The sequence below is a fragment of the Oncorhynchus mykiss genome, chromosome 15 (assembly GCF_013265735.2).
Source record: "Oncorhynchus mykiss isolate Arlee chromosome 15, USDA_OmykA_1.1, whole genome shotgun sequence".
Lineage (NCBI taxonomy): Eukaryota > Metazoa > Chordata > Actinopteri > Salmoniformes > Salmonidae > Oncorhynchus > Oncorhynchus mykiss.
In genome coordinates this window covers 65,740,570-65,758,069 of record NC_048579.1, presented here as the reverse complement: position 1 = coordinate 65,758,069, position 17,500 = coordinate 65,740,570, and the positions used below count along the sequence as shown (strand labels likewise).

The 17,500-nt window shown below is 48.8% G+C and overlaps 1 protein-coding gene across 4 annotated transcripts in view; it reads right to left on the bottom strand.

The window, feature by feature from the left end:
- The window catches only part of LOC110518394 (voltage-dependent L-type calcium channel subunit alpha-1C), a 561,342-nt gene that overhangs the window by 107,973 nt on the left and 435,869 nt on the right, over positions 1-17,500 (bottom strand). For 3 of the 4 annotated variants that reach the window (XM_036944960.1, XM_036944959.1, XM_036944961.1), the window contains exon 9: positions 7,702-7,874. In XM_036944960.1, coding sequence (XP_036800855.1) covers positions 7,702-7,874 — 173 coding nt within the window. Of the gene's footprint in view, positions 1-7,701; positions 7,875-14,338; positions 14,443-17,500 lie in introns of all 4 variants that reach the window. The other variant, XM_036944962.1, reaches the window with a different exon arrangement.

Sequence of the window (17,500 nt, the reverse complement as noted above, 5' to 3'; positions counted from 1 at the left end):
TACAGTAACAAGGCTATATACAGTAGAGAGGCTATATACAGTAGAGAGGCTATATACAGTAGAGAGGCTTTATACAGTAGAGAGGCTATATACAGTAGAGAGGCTATATACAGTAGCGAGGCTATATACAGTAGAGAGGCTATATACAGTAGTGAGGATATATACAGTAGTGAGGCTATATACAGTAGAGAGGCTACATACAGTAGAGAGGCTATATACAGTAGAGAGGTTCTATACAGTAGAGAGGCTATATACAGTAGAGAGGCTATATACAGTAGAGAGGCTACATACAGGAGAGAGGCTATTTACAGTAGCGAGGCTATATACAGTAGAGAGGCTATAAACAGTAGAGGCAATATACAGTAGAGAGGCTATATACAGTAGAGAGGCTATATACAGTAGCAAGGCTTTATACAGTAGAGAGGCTATATACAGTAGAGAGGCTATATACAGACACAGGTTATTCAGGCTGATTGAGGTAGTATGTACATGTAGATATGGTTAAAGTGACTATGCATATATGATGAACAGAGAGTAGCAGTAGTGTAAAAGAGGGGTTGGTGGGTGACGGGACACAATGCAGATAGCCTGGTTAGTCAATGTGCGGGAGCACTGGTTGGTCGGGACAATTGAGGTAGTATGTACATATGTACATGAATGTAGAGGTAAAGTGACTATGCATATATGATAAACAGAGAGTAGCAGCAGTGTAAAAGAGGGGTTGGGGGGCACACAATGCAAATAGTCCGGGTAGCCATTTGATTACCTGTTCAGGAGTCTTAAGGCTTGGGGGTAAAAACAGTTGAGAAGCCTTTTGGTCCTAGACTTGGCACTCTGGTACCGCTTGCCATGGGGTAGTAGAGGGAACAGTCTATGACTGGGGTGGCTGGGGTCTTTGACAATTTTTAGGGCCTTCCTCTGACACCGCCTGGTGTAGAGGTCCTGGATGGCAGGAAGTTTAGCCCCAGTGATGTACTGGGCCGTACGTACTACCCTCTGTAGTGCCTTGCAGTCAGAGGCAGAGCAATTGCCGTACCAGGCAGTGATGCAACCAGTGATGCTCTCGAAGTTGCAGCTGTAGAACCTTTTGAGGATCTCCCAACCCATGCCAAATCTTTTTAGTTTCCTGAGGGGGAATAGACTTTGTCGTACCCTCTTCACGACTGTCTTGGTGTGTTAGGACCGTTCTAGTTTGTTGATGATCTGGACAGCAAGGAACTTGAAGCTCTCAACCTGCTCCACTACAGCCACGTCGATGAGAATGGGGGCATACTCTGTCCTCCTTTTCCTGTAGTCCACAATCATCTCCGTAGTCTTGGTTACGTTGAGGGATAGGTTGTTATTCTGGCACCACCTGGCCAGGTCTCTGACCTCCTCCCTATAGGCTGTCTCGTCGTTGTCGGTGATAAGGCCTACCACTGTTGTGTCGTCTGCAAACTTAATGATGGTGTTGGAGTCGTGCCTGGCCATGCAGTCGTGGGTGAACAGGGAGAACAGGAGGGGATTGAGCAAGTACCCCTGGGGGGCTCCAGTGTTGAGGATCAGCGTGGCAGATGTGTTGCTACCTACCCTCACCACCTGGAGGCGGCCCGTCAGGAAGTCCAGGATCCAGTTGCAGAGGGAGGTGTTTAGTCCCAGAGTCCTTAGCTTAGTGATGAGCTTTGAGGGTACTATGATGTTGAACGCTGAGCTGTAGTCAATGAACAGCATTCTCACATAGGGGTTCCTTTTGTCCAGGTGGGAAAGAGCAGTGTGGAGTGCAATAGAGATTGCATCATCTGTGGATCTGTATGCAATTGGAGTGGGTCTAGGGTTTCTGGGATAATGGTGTTGATGTGAGCCATTACCAGCCTTTCAAAGCACTTCCCAACTCTGATGTCAACCAATTAAAGTCAAACGTTAAATGTTAGTGGACCACACTACAACAGAAGACTTCCCACCACCAAATACAGACTACAGACTTCCCACCACCAAATACATAGTCCCTACTCTAAAACCATGTCTACAGTACTAGGTGACCCCAACGACCTGACCCATCGTAACCCACCACAAAATACAGACCATAGTCCCTACTCTAAAACCATGTCTACAGTACTAGGTGACCCCAACGACCTGACCCATCGTAACCCACCACAAAATACAGACCATAGTCCCTACTCTAAAACCATGTCTACAGTACTAGGTGACCCCAACGACCTGACCCATCGTAACCCACCACAAAATACAGACCATAGTCCCTACTCTAAAACCATGTCTACAGTACTAGGTGACCCCAACGACCTGACCCATCGTAACACACCACCAAATACAGACCATAGTCCCTACTCTAAAACCATGTCTACAGTACTAGGTGACCCCAACGACCTGACCCATCGTAACCCACCACCAAATACAGACCATAGTCCCTACTCTAAAACCATGTCGACAGTACTAGTCGACCCCAATGCCTGATCTACAGTACTAGGTGACCCCAACGCCTGACCTACAGTAATAGGTGACCCCAACGACCTGACCTACAGTACTAGGTGACCCCAACGTCCTGACCTACAGTACTAGGTGACCCCAACAACAGACAGAGAGAGAGAGACATACAGCCAGAGAGACAGAAAGACATACGGGCAGACAGACAGACAGACAGACAGACAGACAGACAGACAGACAGACAGACAGACAGACAGACAGACAGACAGACAGACAGACAGACAGAAAGACAGACAGACAGACAGACAGACAGGCAGTAAGATCTGATTAACACAGGGCACAGTGAGAGACAGACAGACAGATCTCATTAACACAGGACACAGTGAGAGACAGACAGAGAGACAGGCAGTCAGATCTCATTAACACAGGACACAGTGAGAGGTAATGGGTAATGGAACACAGTGAGAGGTAATGGGACACAGTGAGAGGTAATGGGTAATGGGACACAGTAAGAGGTAATGGGTAATGAGACACAGTGAGAGGTAACGGGACACAGTGAGAGGTAATGGGTAATGGGACACAGTGAGAGGTAATGGGTAATGGGACACAGTGAGAGGTAATGGGTAATGGGACACAGTAAGAGGTAATGGGACACAGTGAGAGGTAATGGGTAATGGGACACAGTGAGATGTAATGGGTAATGGGACACAGTGAGAGGTAATGGGTAATGGGACACAGTAAGAGGTAATGGGTAACGGGACACAGTGAGAGGTAATGGGACACAGTGAGAGGTAATGGGTAATGGGACACAGTGAGAGGTAATGGGTAATGGGACACAGTGAGAGGTAATGGGTAATGGAGCACAGTGAGAGGTAACGGGACACAGTGAGAGGTAATGGGTAATGGGACACAGTGAGAGGTCATGGGTAATGGGACACAGTGAGAGGTCATGGGTAATGGAGCACAGTGAGAGGTAATGGGACACAGTGAGAGGTAATGGGTAATGGGACACAGTGAGATGTAATGGGTAATGGGACACAGTAAGAGGTAATGGGACACAGTGAGAGGTAATGGGTAATGGGACACAGTGAGAGGTCATGGGTAATGGGACACAGTGAGAGGTCATGGGTAATGGGACACAGTGAGAGGTCATGGGTAATGGGACACAGTGAGAGTTCATGGGTAATGGGACACAGTGAGAGGTCATGGGTAATGGGACACAGTGAGAGGTCATGGGTAATGGGACACAGTGAGAGGTAATGGGACACAGTGAGAGGTAATGGGTAATGGGACACAGTGAGAGGTAATGGGTAATGGGACACAGTGAGAGGTAATGGGTAATGGGACACAGTGAGAGGTCATGTGTAATGGGACACAGTGAGAGGTAATGGGACACAGTAAGAGGTAATGGGTAATGGGACACAGTGAGAGGTAATAGGTAATGGGACACAGTGAGAGGTAATGGGTAATGGGACACAGTAAGAGGTAATGGGTAACGGGACACAGTGAGAGGTAATGGGACACAGTGAGAGGTAATGGGTAATGGGACACAGTGAGAGGTAATGGGTAATGGGACACAGTAAGAGGTAATGGGACACAGTGAGAGGTAATGGGTAATGGGACACAGTGAGAGGTAACGGGACACAGTGAGAGGTAATGGTAATGGGACACAGTGAGAGGTAATGGGTAATGGGACACAGTGAGAGGTAATGGGTAATGGAGCACAGTGAGAGGTAACGGGACACAGTGAGAGGTAATGGTAATGGGACACAGTGAGAGGTAATGGGTAATGGGACACAGTGAGATGTAATGGGTAATGGGACACAGTAAGAGGTAATGGGACACAGTGAGAGGTAATGGGTAATGGGACACAGTGAGAGGTCATGGGTAATGGGACACAGTGAGAGGTCATGGGTAATGGGACACAGTAAGAGGTCATGGGTAATGGGACACAGTGAGAGGTCATGGGTAATGGGACACAGTGAGAGGTCATGGGTAATGGGACACAGTGAGAGGTAATGGGACACAGTGAGAGGTAATGGGTAATGGGACACAGTGAGAGGTAATGGGTAATGGGACACAGTGAGAGGTAATGGGTAATGGGACACAGTGAGAGGTAATGGGACACAGTGAGAGGTAATGGGTAATGGGACACAGTGAGAGGTCATGGGACACAGTGAGAGGTAATGGGTAATGGGACACAGTGAGAGGTAATGGGTAATGGGACACAGTGAGAGGTAATGGGTAATGGGACACAGTAAGAGGTAATGGGACACAGTGAGAGGTAATGGGTAATGGGACACAGTGAGAGGTAATGGGTAATGGGACACAGTGAGAGGTAATGGGTAATGGGACACAGTGAGAGGTAATGGGACACAGTGAGAGGTAATGGGTAATGGGACACAGTAAGAGGTAATGGGACACAGTGAGAGGTAATGGGACACAGTGAGAGGTAATGGGTAATGGGACACAGTGAGAGGTAATGGGTAATGGGACACAGTGAGAGGTAATGGGTAATGGGAGACAGTGAGAGGTAATGGTAATGGGACACAGTGAGAGGTAATGGGACACAGTGAGAGGTAATGGTAATGGGACACAGTGAGAGGTAATGGGACACAGTGAGAGGTAATGGGACACAGTGAGAGGCAGCAGGCTTGGACCATGAACACAGAGAAGATAAAACATCTTAAACTGTTGAAGCAAATGACATCCACTCACCATTTACTGTGGGTGTACCATATGTGCAGAGAGAGATATGACAGCAGACAGGCTTGGCTAATCAAACACGAGGAAAATACATTCAGTTGTAAATTACTTTTGGTGTTTGAAGTGGAGAGAGAGAGAGAACTAACCGGTGCCCCCGGTTAATTCTGACTCTGTATCGGTACCCCTCTGTATATAGTCTCACTATTATTTCAGCGCTGCTCCTAAATCACTTGTTTCTTTTATCTCTTATTCTTATCCATATATCTGTTTAAACTACATTGTTGGTTAGGGGCTCGTCAGTAAGCATTTTCCTGTAATGTTTACACCTGTTGTATTCAGCGCATGTGACTAATACCATTTGATTTAATTTGAGAGAGGAAGACAGAGCGAGAGGTCAAGGATGGAAAGAGAGAGAAGAGAGATAGCGAGAGAGAGCGAGAGGGAGAGCGAGAGCAAGAGAGAGAGAGATAAAGGCAGAATAAGGGAGAGAAGCTGGGTCTCTCTTCACATCTACATGAAGGCCAGGAGGATAAATATCTGTGTTAAGGTCATGCGTCTCTCTATGAAGCCAGAGTAGAATCTTCCATTACAGACCTGACTGAGCCTGGCTCAGAGGATGACGGAGGGGAGAGCACTGCTACTGTACTCTGATTTACATGGACATTAGAGACATCATGGCCTGTTCAGGCTACATCAGCAGCAGTTGAGCTTGAAACAGGTCTCTGCTTGATGCCAAAGTCCATGTGTGTGTGTGTGTGTGTGTGTCTGTGTGTGTGTGTGTGTGTGTGTGTTCAGTATGTGTGAACTGGACAAAGGAGTGATTTGCCTGACACAGCAAATCTCAGGCTTCCTGGTGTTCATTACCCCCTCCTCCATCGTAACCCCTCCCCCTTTACCCCCTCCTCCATCGTAACCCCTCCCCCCTTACCCCCTCCTCCATCATAACCCCTCCCCGTCTTTACCCCCTCCTCCATCGTAACCCCTCCTCCATCGTAACCCCTCCTCCATCGTAACCCCTCCCCGTCTTTACCCCCTCCTCCATCGTAACCCCTCCTCCATCGTAACCCCTACCCGTCTTTACCCCCTCCTCCATCGTAACCCCTCCTCCATCGTAACCCCCCCTGTCTTTACCCCCTCCTCCATCATAACCCCTCCCCGTCTTTACCCCCTCCTCCATCGTAACCCCTCCTCCATCGTAACCCCTCCTCCATCGTAACCCCTCCCCGTCTTTACCCCCTCCTCCATCGTAACCCCTCCTCCATCGTAACCCCTACCCGTCTTTACCCCCTCCTCCATCGTAACCCCTCCTCCATCGTAACCCCTACCCGTCTTTACACCCTCCTCCATCGTAACCCCCCCTGTCTTTACCCCCTCCTCCATCGTAACCCCTCCTCCATCGTAACCCCTCCCAGTCTTTACCCCCTCCTCCATCGTAACCCCTCCTCGTAGCATGGTGGTGTTAGGGGGAATGGTATCGTAGAGGTGTTAGGGGGAATGGTATCGTAGCATGGTGGTGTTAGGGGGAATGGTATCGTAGCATGGTGGTGTTAGGGGGAATGGTATCGTAGAGGTGTTAGGGGGAATGGTATCGTAGCATGGTGGTGTTAGGGGGAATGGTATCGTAGCATGGTGGTGTTAGGGGGAATGGTATCGTAGAGGTGTTAGGGGGAATGGTATCGTAGCATGGTGGTGTTAGGGGGAATGGTATCGTAGCATGGTGGTGTTAGGGGGAATGGTATCGTAGCATGGTGGTGTTAGGGGGAATGGTATCGTAGAGGTGTTAGGGGGAATGGTATCGTAGCATGGTGGTGTTAGGGGGAATGGTATCGTAGAGGTGTTAGGGGGAATGGTATCGTAGCATGGTGGTGTTAGGGGGAATGGTATCGTAGCATGGTGGTGTTAGGGGGAATGGTATCGTAGCATGGTGGTGTTAGGGGGAATGGTATCGTAGAGGTGTTAGGGGAATGGTATCGTAGCATGGTGGTGTTAGGGGGAATGGTATCGTAGCATGGTGGTGTTAGGGGGAATGGTATCGTAGCATGGTGGTGTTAGGGGGAATGGTATCGTAGCATGGTGGTGTTAGGGGGAATCCATAGCCCATTGACTGTAGAGGTGAGAGACTGCCAATCCCATCCACTGTGATTTAGGACCAGGCTGCAATGAACTGCCTGGGAGGCCCTGTACTGAGCTACAGGATAGGAGAGACAACTCATTCAGGCAAGCAAGCAAGCACGCACACACACACACACACACACACACACACACACACACACACACACTGTACTGAGGGTATTGTGCTCGGAGGCTCAGGTGGAAAAGTATTGATTGCCACAACTGTTGCACTTGATTGGTAACTCCTCTCTGACAATCCTCATTGGTCCAACACACACATGCCCGGTGCACACACACGCACACACACACACACACACACGCAATCCTACACACACCCAACACAATTGACACCTACATACAAACACATAACTAATCCCACCAATCACCATTTCATTGAATCTAGTCCACCTCCATAACCTCCCCCTCTTTCCCTCCCTCCTCCTCTCCCCAGACTGCACTCACGGTTTCTGGGCTTCTCCTCGTCGAGCCCCTCCTCCTCATTCTCTGGGTCGATGTCTTCAGCCTGTGTGATCCAGTCCAGATAACCCTTCAGGTCCTCCTCCAGCTGTTGCTTCTCTCTCAGCTTCTGGAAGTCTCCTCTGGCCTTGGCCTTCTCTCTCTCCTTGGAAAACTCTCTGCAAGGACAGGAGAGGAGGAGAGGAGATGGAGGAGAAGAGGAGAGGATGGAGGAGGAGAAGAGAGGGGTGGGAGATGAAAGGATGGAGGAAGAGAGGATGGAGGAGAGGAAAGGAGGAGCAGAGGATGGATGTGAGGATGGAGGAGGAGAAGTTGGAGGAGGAGAGGGGGATGAGGAGGAATAGAGAGGAAGGGGAGGAGGAGAGAGATGAAGAGGAGGAGGAGAGAGGAAGGGGAGGAGGATGAGAGAGAGGAAGAGGAGGAAGATGAAGGATGAGGAGGAGAGAGAGGAAGAGGAGGGGGAGGAGAGAGTAAGAGGAAGAGGAGGAAGAGAGAGAGAAGAAGAGGAGGAGGAGTGGAAGAGGAGGAGGAGAAGGAGAGAGTGGAAGAAGAGGAGGAGAGAGAGGAGGAGTGGGAGGAAGGAGAGGAGGAGAGGGAGGAAGGAGAGGAGGAGGAGGATGGAGAGGGAGGAGGAGGAGGAGAGAGTGGAAGAGGAGGAGGAGAGAGAGGAGAAGAGGGAGGAAGGAGAGGAGGAGGAGGATGGAGAGGAGGAGGAGGATGGAGAGGGAGGAGGAGGATGGAGAGGGAGGAGGATGGAGAGGGAGGAGAGAGCGGATCTGAAAACCCATTGTATCAACAGATTCAGAGTTTTTTTTCTGAGCAAGCAGCAAGTAGTCTATTAGAAAAGGAAAAAGAAAGTCAATTTAAAGCAAGAAATCTGACTCTCATCACAATCAAAGTTGCCCAATTTGTCCCACTGTAGATACAGAATAAATACTTTTGTCACAACATCAAGGAACACAGATATGAGTACTGCATGTACACTGACTGGACAAAACACTAGGAACACCTTTTTACTTTCCATGACAGACTGACCAGGTGAATCCAGGTGAAAGAAGCTATGATCCCTTATTGATGTCACCTGTTAAATCCACTTCAATCAGTGTAGATGAAGGGTAGGAGACAGGTTAAAGATGAAGGGGAGGAGACGGGTTACAGAAGGAGTTTTAAGCCTTGAGACAACGGAGACATGGATTGTGTGTGTGTCAGAGGGTGGAGGGGCAAGACAAATTATTAAAGAGCCTTTGAACTGGGTATAGTAGTGGGTTCCAGGCTCACAGGTTTGTGTCAAGAACTGCAACGCTGCTGGGTTTTTCACGCTCACCCCATTCAACGAAGTTAATCGCAGGCCCCCCCTACCCACCCACCCCCCAAACTACTTCCTGTGTCTATGCACAACTGTGGGAAGAATTTGAAACATTGTAGACTCCACGCCCCAAAGCATTGAGGATGTTCTGAGGGCAAATGTGCAACTCAATAGTAGGAAGGTGTTCTTAATGTTTCGTGCACTCAGTGTATTTTAGGCGGTGAGACTTCAACAATTACCAGCAGCAACAGGAGAGAGAACTCAGCTGCATGCACTAGAAAGAAAGGAAGGTGAAATACACAGATCTGGAGGACGATACGTCATTCACTTCGTAGCATCCTTCTCAAGTGATGCAATAGAAAGAAAGGTGAAGAGTGTGATGAGACTCTGAATAACAAACAGTACTTTCAACTTCTACCCTTCTACTCTTTAGAATCTACTCTTTAGAATTCAGCTAGTGGATCTACATGTGGGTTCCAAACAGCACCCTGTTCCCTATGGGGCCCTGGTCAAACAGCACCCTGTTCACTATGGGGCCCTGGTCAAACAGCACTCTGTTCCCTATGGGGCCCTGGTCAAACAGCACCCTGTTCCCTATGGGGCCCTGGTCAAACAGCACCCTGTTCCCTATGGGGCCCTGGTCAAACAGCACCCTGTTCCCTATGGGGCCCTGGTCAAACAGCACCCTGTTCCCTATGGGGCCCTGGTCAAACAGCACCCTGTTCCCTATGGGGCCCTGGTCAAACAGCACATGTTCCCTATGGGGCCCTGGTCAAACAGCACCTGTTCCCTATGGGGCCCTGGTCAAACAGCACCTGTTCCCTATTGGGCCCTGGTCAAACAGCACCTGTTCCCTATGGGGCCCTGGTCAAACAGCACCTGTTCCCTATGGGGCCCTGGTCAAACAGCACCCTGTTCCCTATGGGGCCCTGGTCAAACAGCACCTGTTCCCTATGGGGCCCTGGTCAAACGGCACCCTGTTCCCTATGGGGCCCTGGTCAAACAGCACCCTGTTCCCTATGGGGCCCTGGTCAAACAGCACCTGTTCCCTATGGGGCCCTGGTCAAACGGCACCCTGTTCCCTATGGGGCCCTGGTCAAACAGCACCTGTTCCCTATTGGGCCCTGGTCAAACAGCACCTGTTCCCTATGGGGCCCTGGTCAAACAGCACTCTGTTCCCTATGGGGCCCTGGTCAAACAGCACCTGTTCCCTATGGGGCACTGGTCAAACAGCACCCTGTTCCCTAAGGGCCCTGGTCAAACAGCACCCTGTTCCCTGTGGGCCCTGGTCAAACAGCACCCTGTTCCCTATGGGGCCCTGGTCAAACAGCACCTGTTCCCTATTGGGCCCTGGTCAAACAGCACCCTGTTCCCTGTGGGCCCTGGTCAAACAGCACCTGTTCCCTATTGGGCCCTGGTCAAACAGCACCTGTTCCCTATGGGCCCTGATCAAACAGCACCTGTTCCCTATGGGCCCTGATCAAACAGCACCCTCTTTGGGATGTAAGACTACCACTAGGGCCGACACAGCTTCCCACCTCCCTGGTTGGTGTCTGAGGAAATCACTGTGTTGGTGAGTGGTGTTTGAGTGGAGTATTGGTCACCTGGGAAGTTCTGAAATTACAGTCCCACCCCACAGACTCTGTCTACAGGGCTGAGTACGTCTAGCACTGCTGACCCACGGCCCCGTCTGTGTCCCAAATGGATACAATAACTGGGAAGATGGATGAGACAAACTGACTCAGTTACAAGTAGAGAGAAAATGATCCCAGAAGTCTCTCTGTTTCTCCATGTCCTGTCTCCTGTTGTCTACAGTATATACACCCTTAGAACCCTCAGTAGAATTACTCCCAGGGGCCTCTCTGTTTCTCCATGTCCTGTCTCCTGTTGTCTACAGTATATTCACCCTTAGAACCCTCAGTAGAATTACTCCCAGGGGCCTCTCTGTTTTTCCATGTCCTGTCTCCTGTTGTCTACAGTATATTCACCCTTAGAACCCTCAGTAGAATTACTCCCAGGGGCCTCTCTGTTTCTCCATGTCCTGTCTCCTGTTGTCTACAGTATATTCACCCTTAGAACCCTCAGTAGAATTACTCCCAGGGGCCTCTCTGTTTCTCCATGTCCTGTCTCCTGTTGTCTACAGTATATACACCCTTAGAACCCTCAGTAGAATTACTCCCAGGGGCCTCTCTGTTTCTCCATGTCCTGTCTCCTGTTGTCTACAGTATATTCACCCTTAGAACCCTCAGTAGAATTACTCCCAGGGGCCTCTCTGTTTCTCCATGTCCTGTCTCCTGTTGTCTACAGTATATACACCCTCAGAACCCTCAGTAGAATTACTCCCAGGGGCCTCTCTGTTTCTCCATGTCCTGTCTCCTGTTGTCTACAGTATATACGCCCTTAGAACCCTCAGTAGAATTACTCCCAGGGGCCTCTCTGTTTCTCCATGTCCTGTCTCCTGTTGTCTACAGTATATTCACCCTTAGAACCCTCAGTAGAATTACTCCCAGGGGCCTCTCTGTTTCTCCATGTCCTGTCTCCTGTTGTCTACAGTATATACACCCTTAGAACCCTCAGTAGAATTACTCCCAGGGGCCTCTCTGTTTCTCCATGTCCTGTCTCCTGTTGTCTACAGTATATTCACCCTTAGAACCCTCAGTAGAATTACTCCCAGGGGCCTCTCTGTTTCTCCATGTCCTGTCTCCTGTTGTCTACAGTATATACACCCTCAGAACCCTCAGTAGAATTACTCCCAGGGGCCTCTCTGTTTCTCCATGTCCTGTCTCCTGTTGTCTACAGTATATACGCCCTTAGAACCCTCAGTAGAATTACTCCCAGGGGCCTCTCTGTTTATCCATGTCCTGTCTCCTGTTGTCTACAGTATATACACCCTTAGAACCCTCAGTAGAATTACTCCCAGGGGCCTCTCTGTTTCTCCATGCCCTGTCTCCTGTTGTCTACAGTATATTCACCCTCAGAACCCTCAGTAGAATTACTCCCAGGGGCCTCTCTGTTTCTCCATGTCCTGTCTCCTGTTGTCTACAGTATATACGCCCTTAGAACCCTCAGTAGAATTACTCCCAGGGGCCTCTCTGTTTATCCATGTCCTGTCTCCTGTTGTCTACAGTATATACACCCTTAGAACCCTCAGTAGAATTACTCCCAGGGGCCTCTCTGTTTCTCCATGTCCTGTCTCCTGTTGTCTACAGTATATTCACCCTTAGAACCCTCAGTAGAATTACTCCCAGGGGCCTCTCTGTTTCTCCATGTCCTGTCTCCTGTTGTCTACAGTATATACACCCTTAGAACCCTCAGTAGAATTACTCCCAGGGGCCTCTCTGTTTCTCCATGTCCTGTCTCCTGTTGTCTACAGTATATTCACCCTTAGAACCCTCAGTAGAATTACTCCCAGGGGCCTCTCTGTTTCTCCATGTCCTGTCTCCTGTTGTCTACAGTATATACACCCTCAGAACCCTCAGTAGAATTACTCCCAGGGGCCTCTCTGTTTCTCCATGTCCTGTCTCCTGTTGTCTACAGTATATACGCCCTTAGAACCCTCAGTAGAATTACTCCCAGGGGCCTCTCTGTTTATCCATGTCCTGTCTCCTGTTGTCTACAGTATATACACCCTTAGAACCCTCAGTAGAATTACTCCCAGGGGCCTCTCTGTTTCTCCATGTCCTGTCTCCTGTTGTCTACAGTATATTCACCCTTAGAACCCTCAGTAGAATTACTCCCAGGGGCCTCTCTGTTTCTCCATGTCCTGTCTCCTGTTGTCTACAGTATATTCACCCTTAGAACCCTCAGTAGAATTACTCCCAGGGGCCTCTCTGTTTATCCATGTCCTGTCTATCTCCATGTATGTCTCCTTATCCTCTCCCTCTGTTCTCTGATGTCTATTCAGGATTGATGTTGATTCATATTCTAAGCGGGAATCTATGGCATTTTTGGGGACTATATGTTGAGTGTGAAGCATGCAAACAACAGAAAACAGAGACACGGTAGACATACACATGAAAACAAAGTCAGACATACAGGTGCTAAAGATCATGAATGTTGTCTTGACAAACAACTTTATACATATTATAGACACATCTTAAGACATCATACATTATAGATGGGCTTTAATAGGCCCCTGTATTCCCCCAGCCAACAGCAATAACAGCAGCATCCATCCCAACTAAAAGCCTGAGACTAGAATAGAGTGGTTTATCAGGAAGAGGTAGAGGGAGAGGAGGTGGAGAGACAGTCAGCAAGTCAGTCAGTCAGAAATAGGAGCAGTCAGTAAGTCAGGCTGGAAGAAAAGGACAAAGTTTAACTAGTCAGTTAGTCAGTAAGTCAGGCTGGATGAACTCCTCTCGCAGTGCTAGAGGTGTCCCTACAGACCCGGGTTCGATCCCGGGCTGTGTCACAGCTGGCTGCGACCGGGAGACCCATGAGGCGGGGCACAATTGGCCCAGCGTCGTCCGTGTTAGGGGAGGGTTCTCCCGGCTGGGATGTCCTTGTCCGAAAGGGATCTAGCTACTCCTTGTGGCGGGCCCGGTGCATGACTTATGTCGCCATCTATACGGTGTTTCCTCCGACACATTGGTGCGGCTGGCTTCCAGGTTAAGAGAGCAGTGTGTCAAGAAGTAGTGCGGCTTGGCGTGTTTCGGAGGACGCATGGCTCTCGACCTTCAGAGAGGAGACCAACAGTCAGAGAGGAGACCAACAGTAGAACCAGTCAGTCAGAGAGGAGACCAACATTAGAACCAGTCAGTCAGAGAGGAGATCAACAGTAGAACCAGTCAGTCAGAGAGGAGACCAACAGTAGAACCAGTCAGTCAGTCAGAGAGGAGACCAACAGTAGAACCAGTCAGTCAGGTATCAAGAAGAGGCCACATTTTAACTAGTCAGTCAGGCAGAAAGACAACGGTAACAGTCTGTAAGTCAGGCTGGAAGAAGAGGCCACAGCAGAACCAGCAGAAAGTCACTCAGGCAAAGAGAACAGGTTAAATAAGAATCAGTCAGTCCTTCAAGCAGGCAGACCAGAGGAGCGGTCAGTCAGTCAAGCAGAGAATAATACCATTAGAGGCCATATTAGAACCAGTTAGTAAGACAGACAGAAGAGGCCATGGTAGAACCAGTCAGTCAGACAGACAGACAGACAGACAGACAGACAGACAGAAGAGGCCATGTTAGAACCAGTCAGTCAGTCAGACAGACAGACAGACAGAAGAGGCCATGGTAGAACCAGTCAGACAAGCAGGGATAAAAGGTCAGCCGAAGAGGAAGAGGCCAGGCTCCATTAGAACCTGCAGTAGAACCGGTTCTTACCCGCTCAACACCCCCAACACCAAGTTAAGCACAAAAAATGACCCTATGATGATTAGCGTGACAAAATAGAGCCAGGGCCAGCCACTCCCTACAGCGTCGTTGACCTATGAAGAGATAGGAGAGAGGAGGCAGGGGAGAGTTAATGTCCCTCCAACACACAGCAACAAGAGTTAATGTCCCTTCAACACACAGCAACAAGAGTTAATGTCCCTCCAACACACAGCAACAAGAGTTAATGTCCCTTCAACACACAGCAACAAGAGTTAATGTCCCTCCAACACACAGCAACAAGAGTTAATGTTCCTCCAACACACAGCAACAAGAGTTAATGTCCCTTCAACACAGAGCAACAAGACTCCACTGGACCTGCCTGCGATGTGTAATGGAGTAACCCTTGTCTGAGACCTCGAGACCTGATTGGCTACCTAGGCTAAAGCAGTGATGTAAAGTACTTAAAAAAAAGTGAAAAGTGAAAATACACTGCTCAACAAAATAAAGGGAACACTGAAACAACACAATGTAACTCCAAGTCAATCACACTTCTGTGAAATCAAACTGTCCACTTAGGAAGCAACACTGATTGACAATAAATGTCACATGCTGTTTTGCAAATGGGAATAGACAACAGGTGGAAATTATAGGCAATTAGCAAGACACCCCCAATAAAGGAGTGGTTCTGCAGGTGGTGACCACAGACCACTTCTCAGTTCCTACGCTTCCTGGCTGATGTTTTGGTCACTTTTGAATGCTGGCGGTGCTTTCACTCTAGTGGTAGCATGAGACGGAGTCTACAACCCACACAAGTGGCTCAGGTAGTGCAGCTTATCCAGGATGACACATCAATGCGAGCTGTGGCAAGAAGGTTTGCTGTGTCTGTCAACGTAGTGTCCAGAGCATGGAGGAACTACCAGGAGACAGGCCAGTACATCAGGAGACGTGGAGGAGACCGTAGGAGGGCAACAACCCAACAGCAGGACCGTTACCTCCGCCTTTGTGCAAGGAGGAGCAGGAGGAGCACTGCCAGAGCTCTGCAAAATGACCTCCAGCAGGCCACAAATGTGCATGTCTCTGCTCAAATGGTCAGAAACAGACTCCATGAGGGTGGTATGAGGGCCCGACGTCCACAGCCCAACACCGTGCAGGATGTTAGGCATTTGCCAGAGAACACCAAGATTGGTAAATTCGCCACTGGCGCCCTGTGCTCTTCACAGATGAAAGCAGGTTCACACTGAGCACGTGACAGACGTGACAGTCTGGAGACGCCGTGGAGAACGTTCTGCTGCCTGCAACATCCTTCAGCATGACCGGTTTGGTGGTGGGTCAGTCATGGTGTGGGGTGGCATTTCTTTGGGGCCGCACGGCCCTCCAAGGCCTCGCCAGAGGCACAGGATCTGGCAGACTCACTAAACAGAGAACATCCCTGTTCATCCCTACTGCCTCTGATCTGGTGGACTCACTAAACAGAGAACGCTCCTGGTTATCTCTACTGCCTCTGATCTGGTGGACTCACTAAACAGAGAACATCCCTGGTTATCTCTACTGCCTCTGATCTGGTGGACTCACTAAACAGAGAACATCCCTGGTTATCTCTACTGCCTCTGATCTGGAGGACTCACTAAACAGAGAACATCCCTGGTCATCCCTACTGCCTCTGATCTGGAGGACTCACTAAACAGAGAACATCCCTGGTCATCCCTACTGCCTCTGATCTGGATGATTCCCTAAACAGAAATGCTTTGTTGTAAATGATGTCTGAGTGTTGGAGAGTGTCGCTGGCTATCTGTACATTAAAAAACAAGAAGATGGTGCTGTATGGTTTAATTAATATGAGTCGTTTTAAATACTTTAGACGTTTACTTTTGGTACTTCAGTATATTTTAGCAATTACACTTGGTTTTGATACTTAAGTATATTTAAAACCAAATACTTTTAGACTTTTTACTCAAGTAGTATTTTACTGGGTGACTTTCACTTTTACTTGAGTTATTTTCTATTAAGGTATCTTTACTTTTACTCAAGTATGACAATTGCATATTTTTTCCACCACTGGGCTTAAGCTCAGTGGGCTAACACAAAATGATATTACACAGACGAACCAAGTTAGTCCCCATGTGTTACACCTCACAGACCAGCCCATAATAACCTTAGTTACCGCTTAGTTACCAGGAAGATTCCAATTCCAACGCTCCTCAGATTTAAAAAATGAAACTTGTTCTTTAGCTGTCCCTATACTGTAGGTCAGGATAACCCTTTTTGGTTCCAGGTAGAACCCTTTTTGGTTCCAGGTAGAACCCTTTTTGGTTCCAGGCAGAACCCTTTTGGGTTCCAGGTAGAACCCTTTTTGTTTCAGTCAGAACCCTTTTTGGTTCCAGGTAGAACCCTTTTTGGTTCCAGGTAGAACCCTTTTTGGTTCCTGGCAGAACCCTTTTGGGTTCCAGGTAGAACCCTTTTTGGTTCCAGGTAGAACCCTTTTTGTTTCAGTCAGAACCCTTTTGGGTTCCATGTAGAACCCTCGGTAGAAGGGCTCTACATTGAACCCAAAAGTTTTTTTCAAATGGTTCTCCTATGGGGACAGACAAATCACCCTTTTAGGTTTTAGATAGCACCTTTATTTCTAAGAGTGTACCTCTAAATCAACCTGAGTCTAAATAATTTATCACTGCGTTTCTCGGCTGTGTGTGTGTGTGAACGTCTTATACTTGGCAACATGACTCAGCGTTGGGTAAAACCAGAAAACGGGGACCACCTGCAGGAATGAGTTTTATACTGCAGAAACAAAGCCAGTGGGTTTTAAATGGGAGAGAAAAGGTTTTTAAGTGAGTAGGAGCGCCCCAGGGGGGGATGCCTGGGTTGAACCACACAGAGGAGGAGAGAAAAGGTTTATCTACAGTACTGACTTCTCCCAATGTAGTGATGAATGGAGGAGGAGAGAGAGAAGGAGGAAGGAGAGAGAAGGGAGAGGGCAAAGAGAGAACAGAGAGGAGAGAGAGAGAAGGAGGAGAAAGGAGAGAGAGGGAAGAGGAGAGAGAAGGGAGAGGAGATATAGGGAGGGAGAGGGGAAAGAGAGGAAAGAGAGAGGGAGAGAGAGAGAGAGAGAGAGAGAGGGAAGAGGAGAGAGAAGGGAGAGGAGATATAGGGAGGGAGATGGGAAAGAGAGGAAAG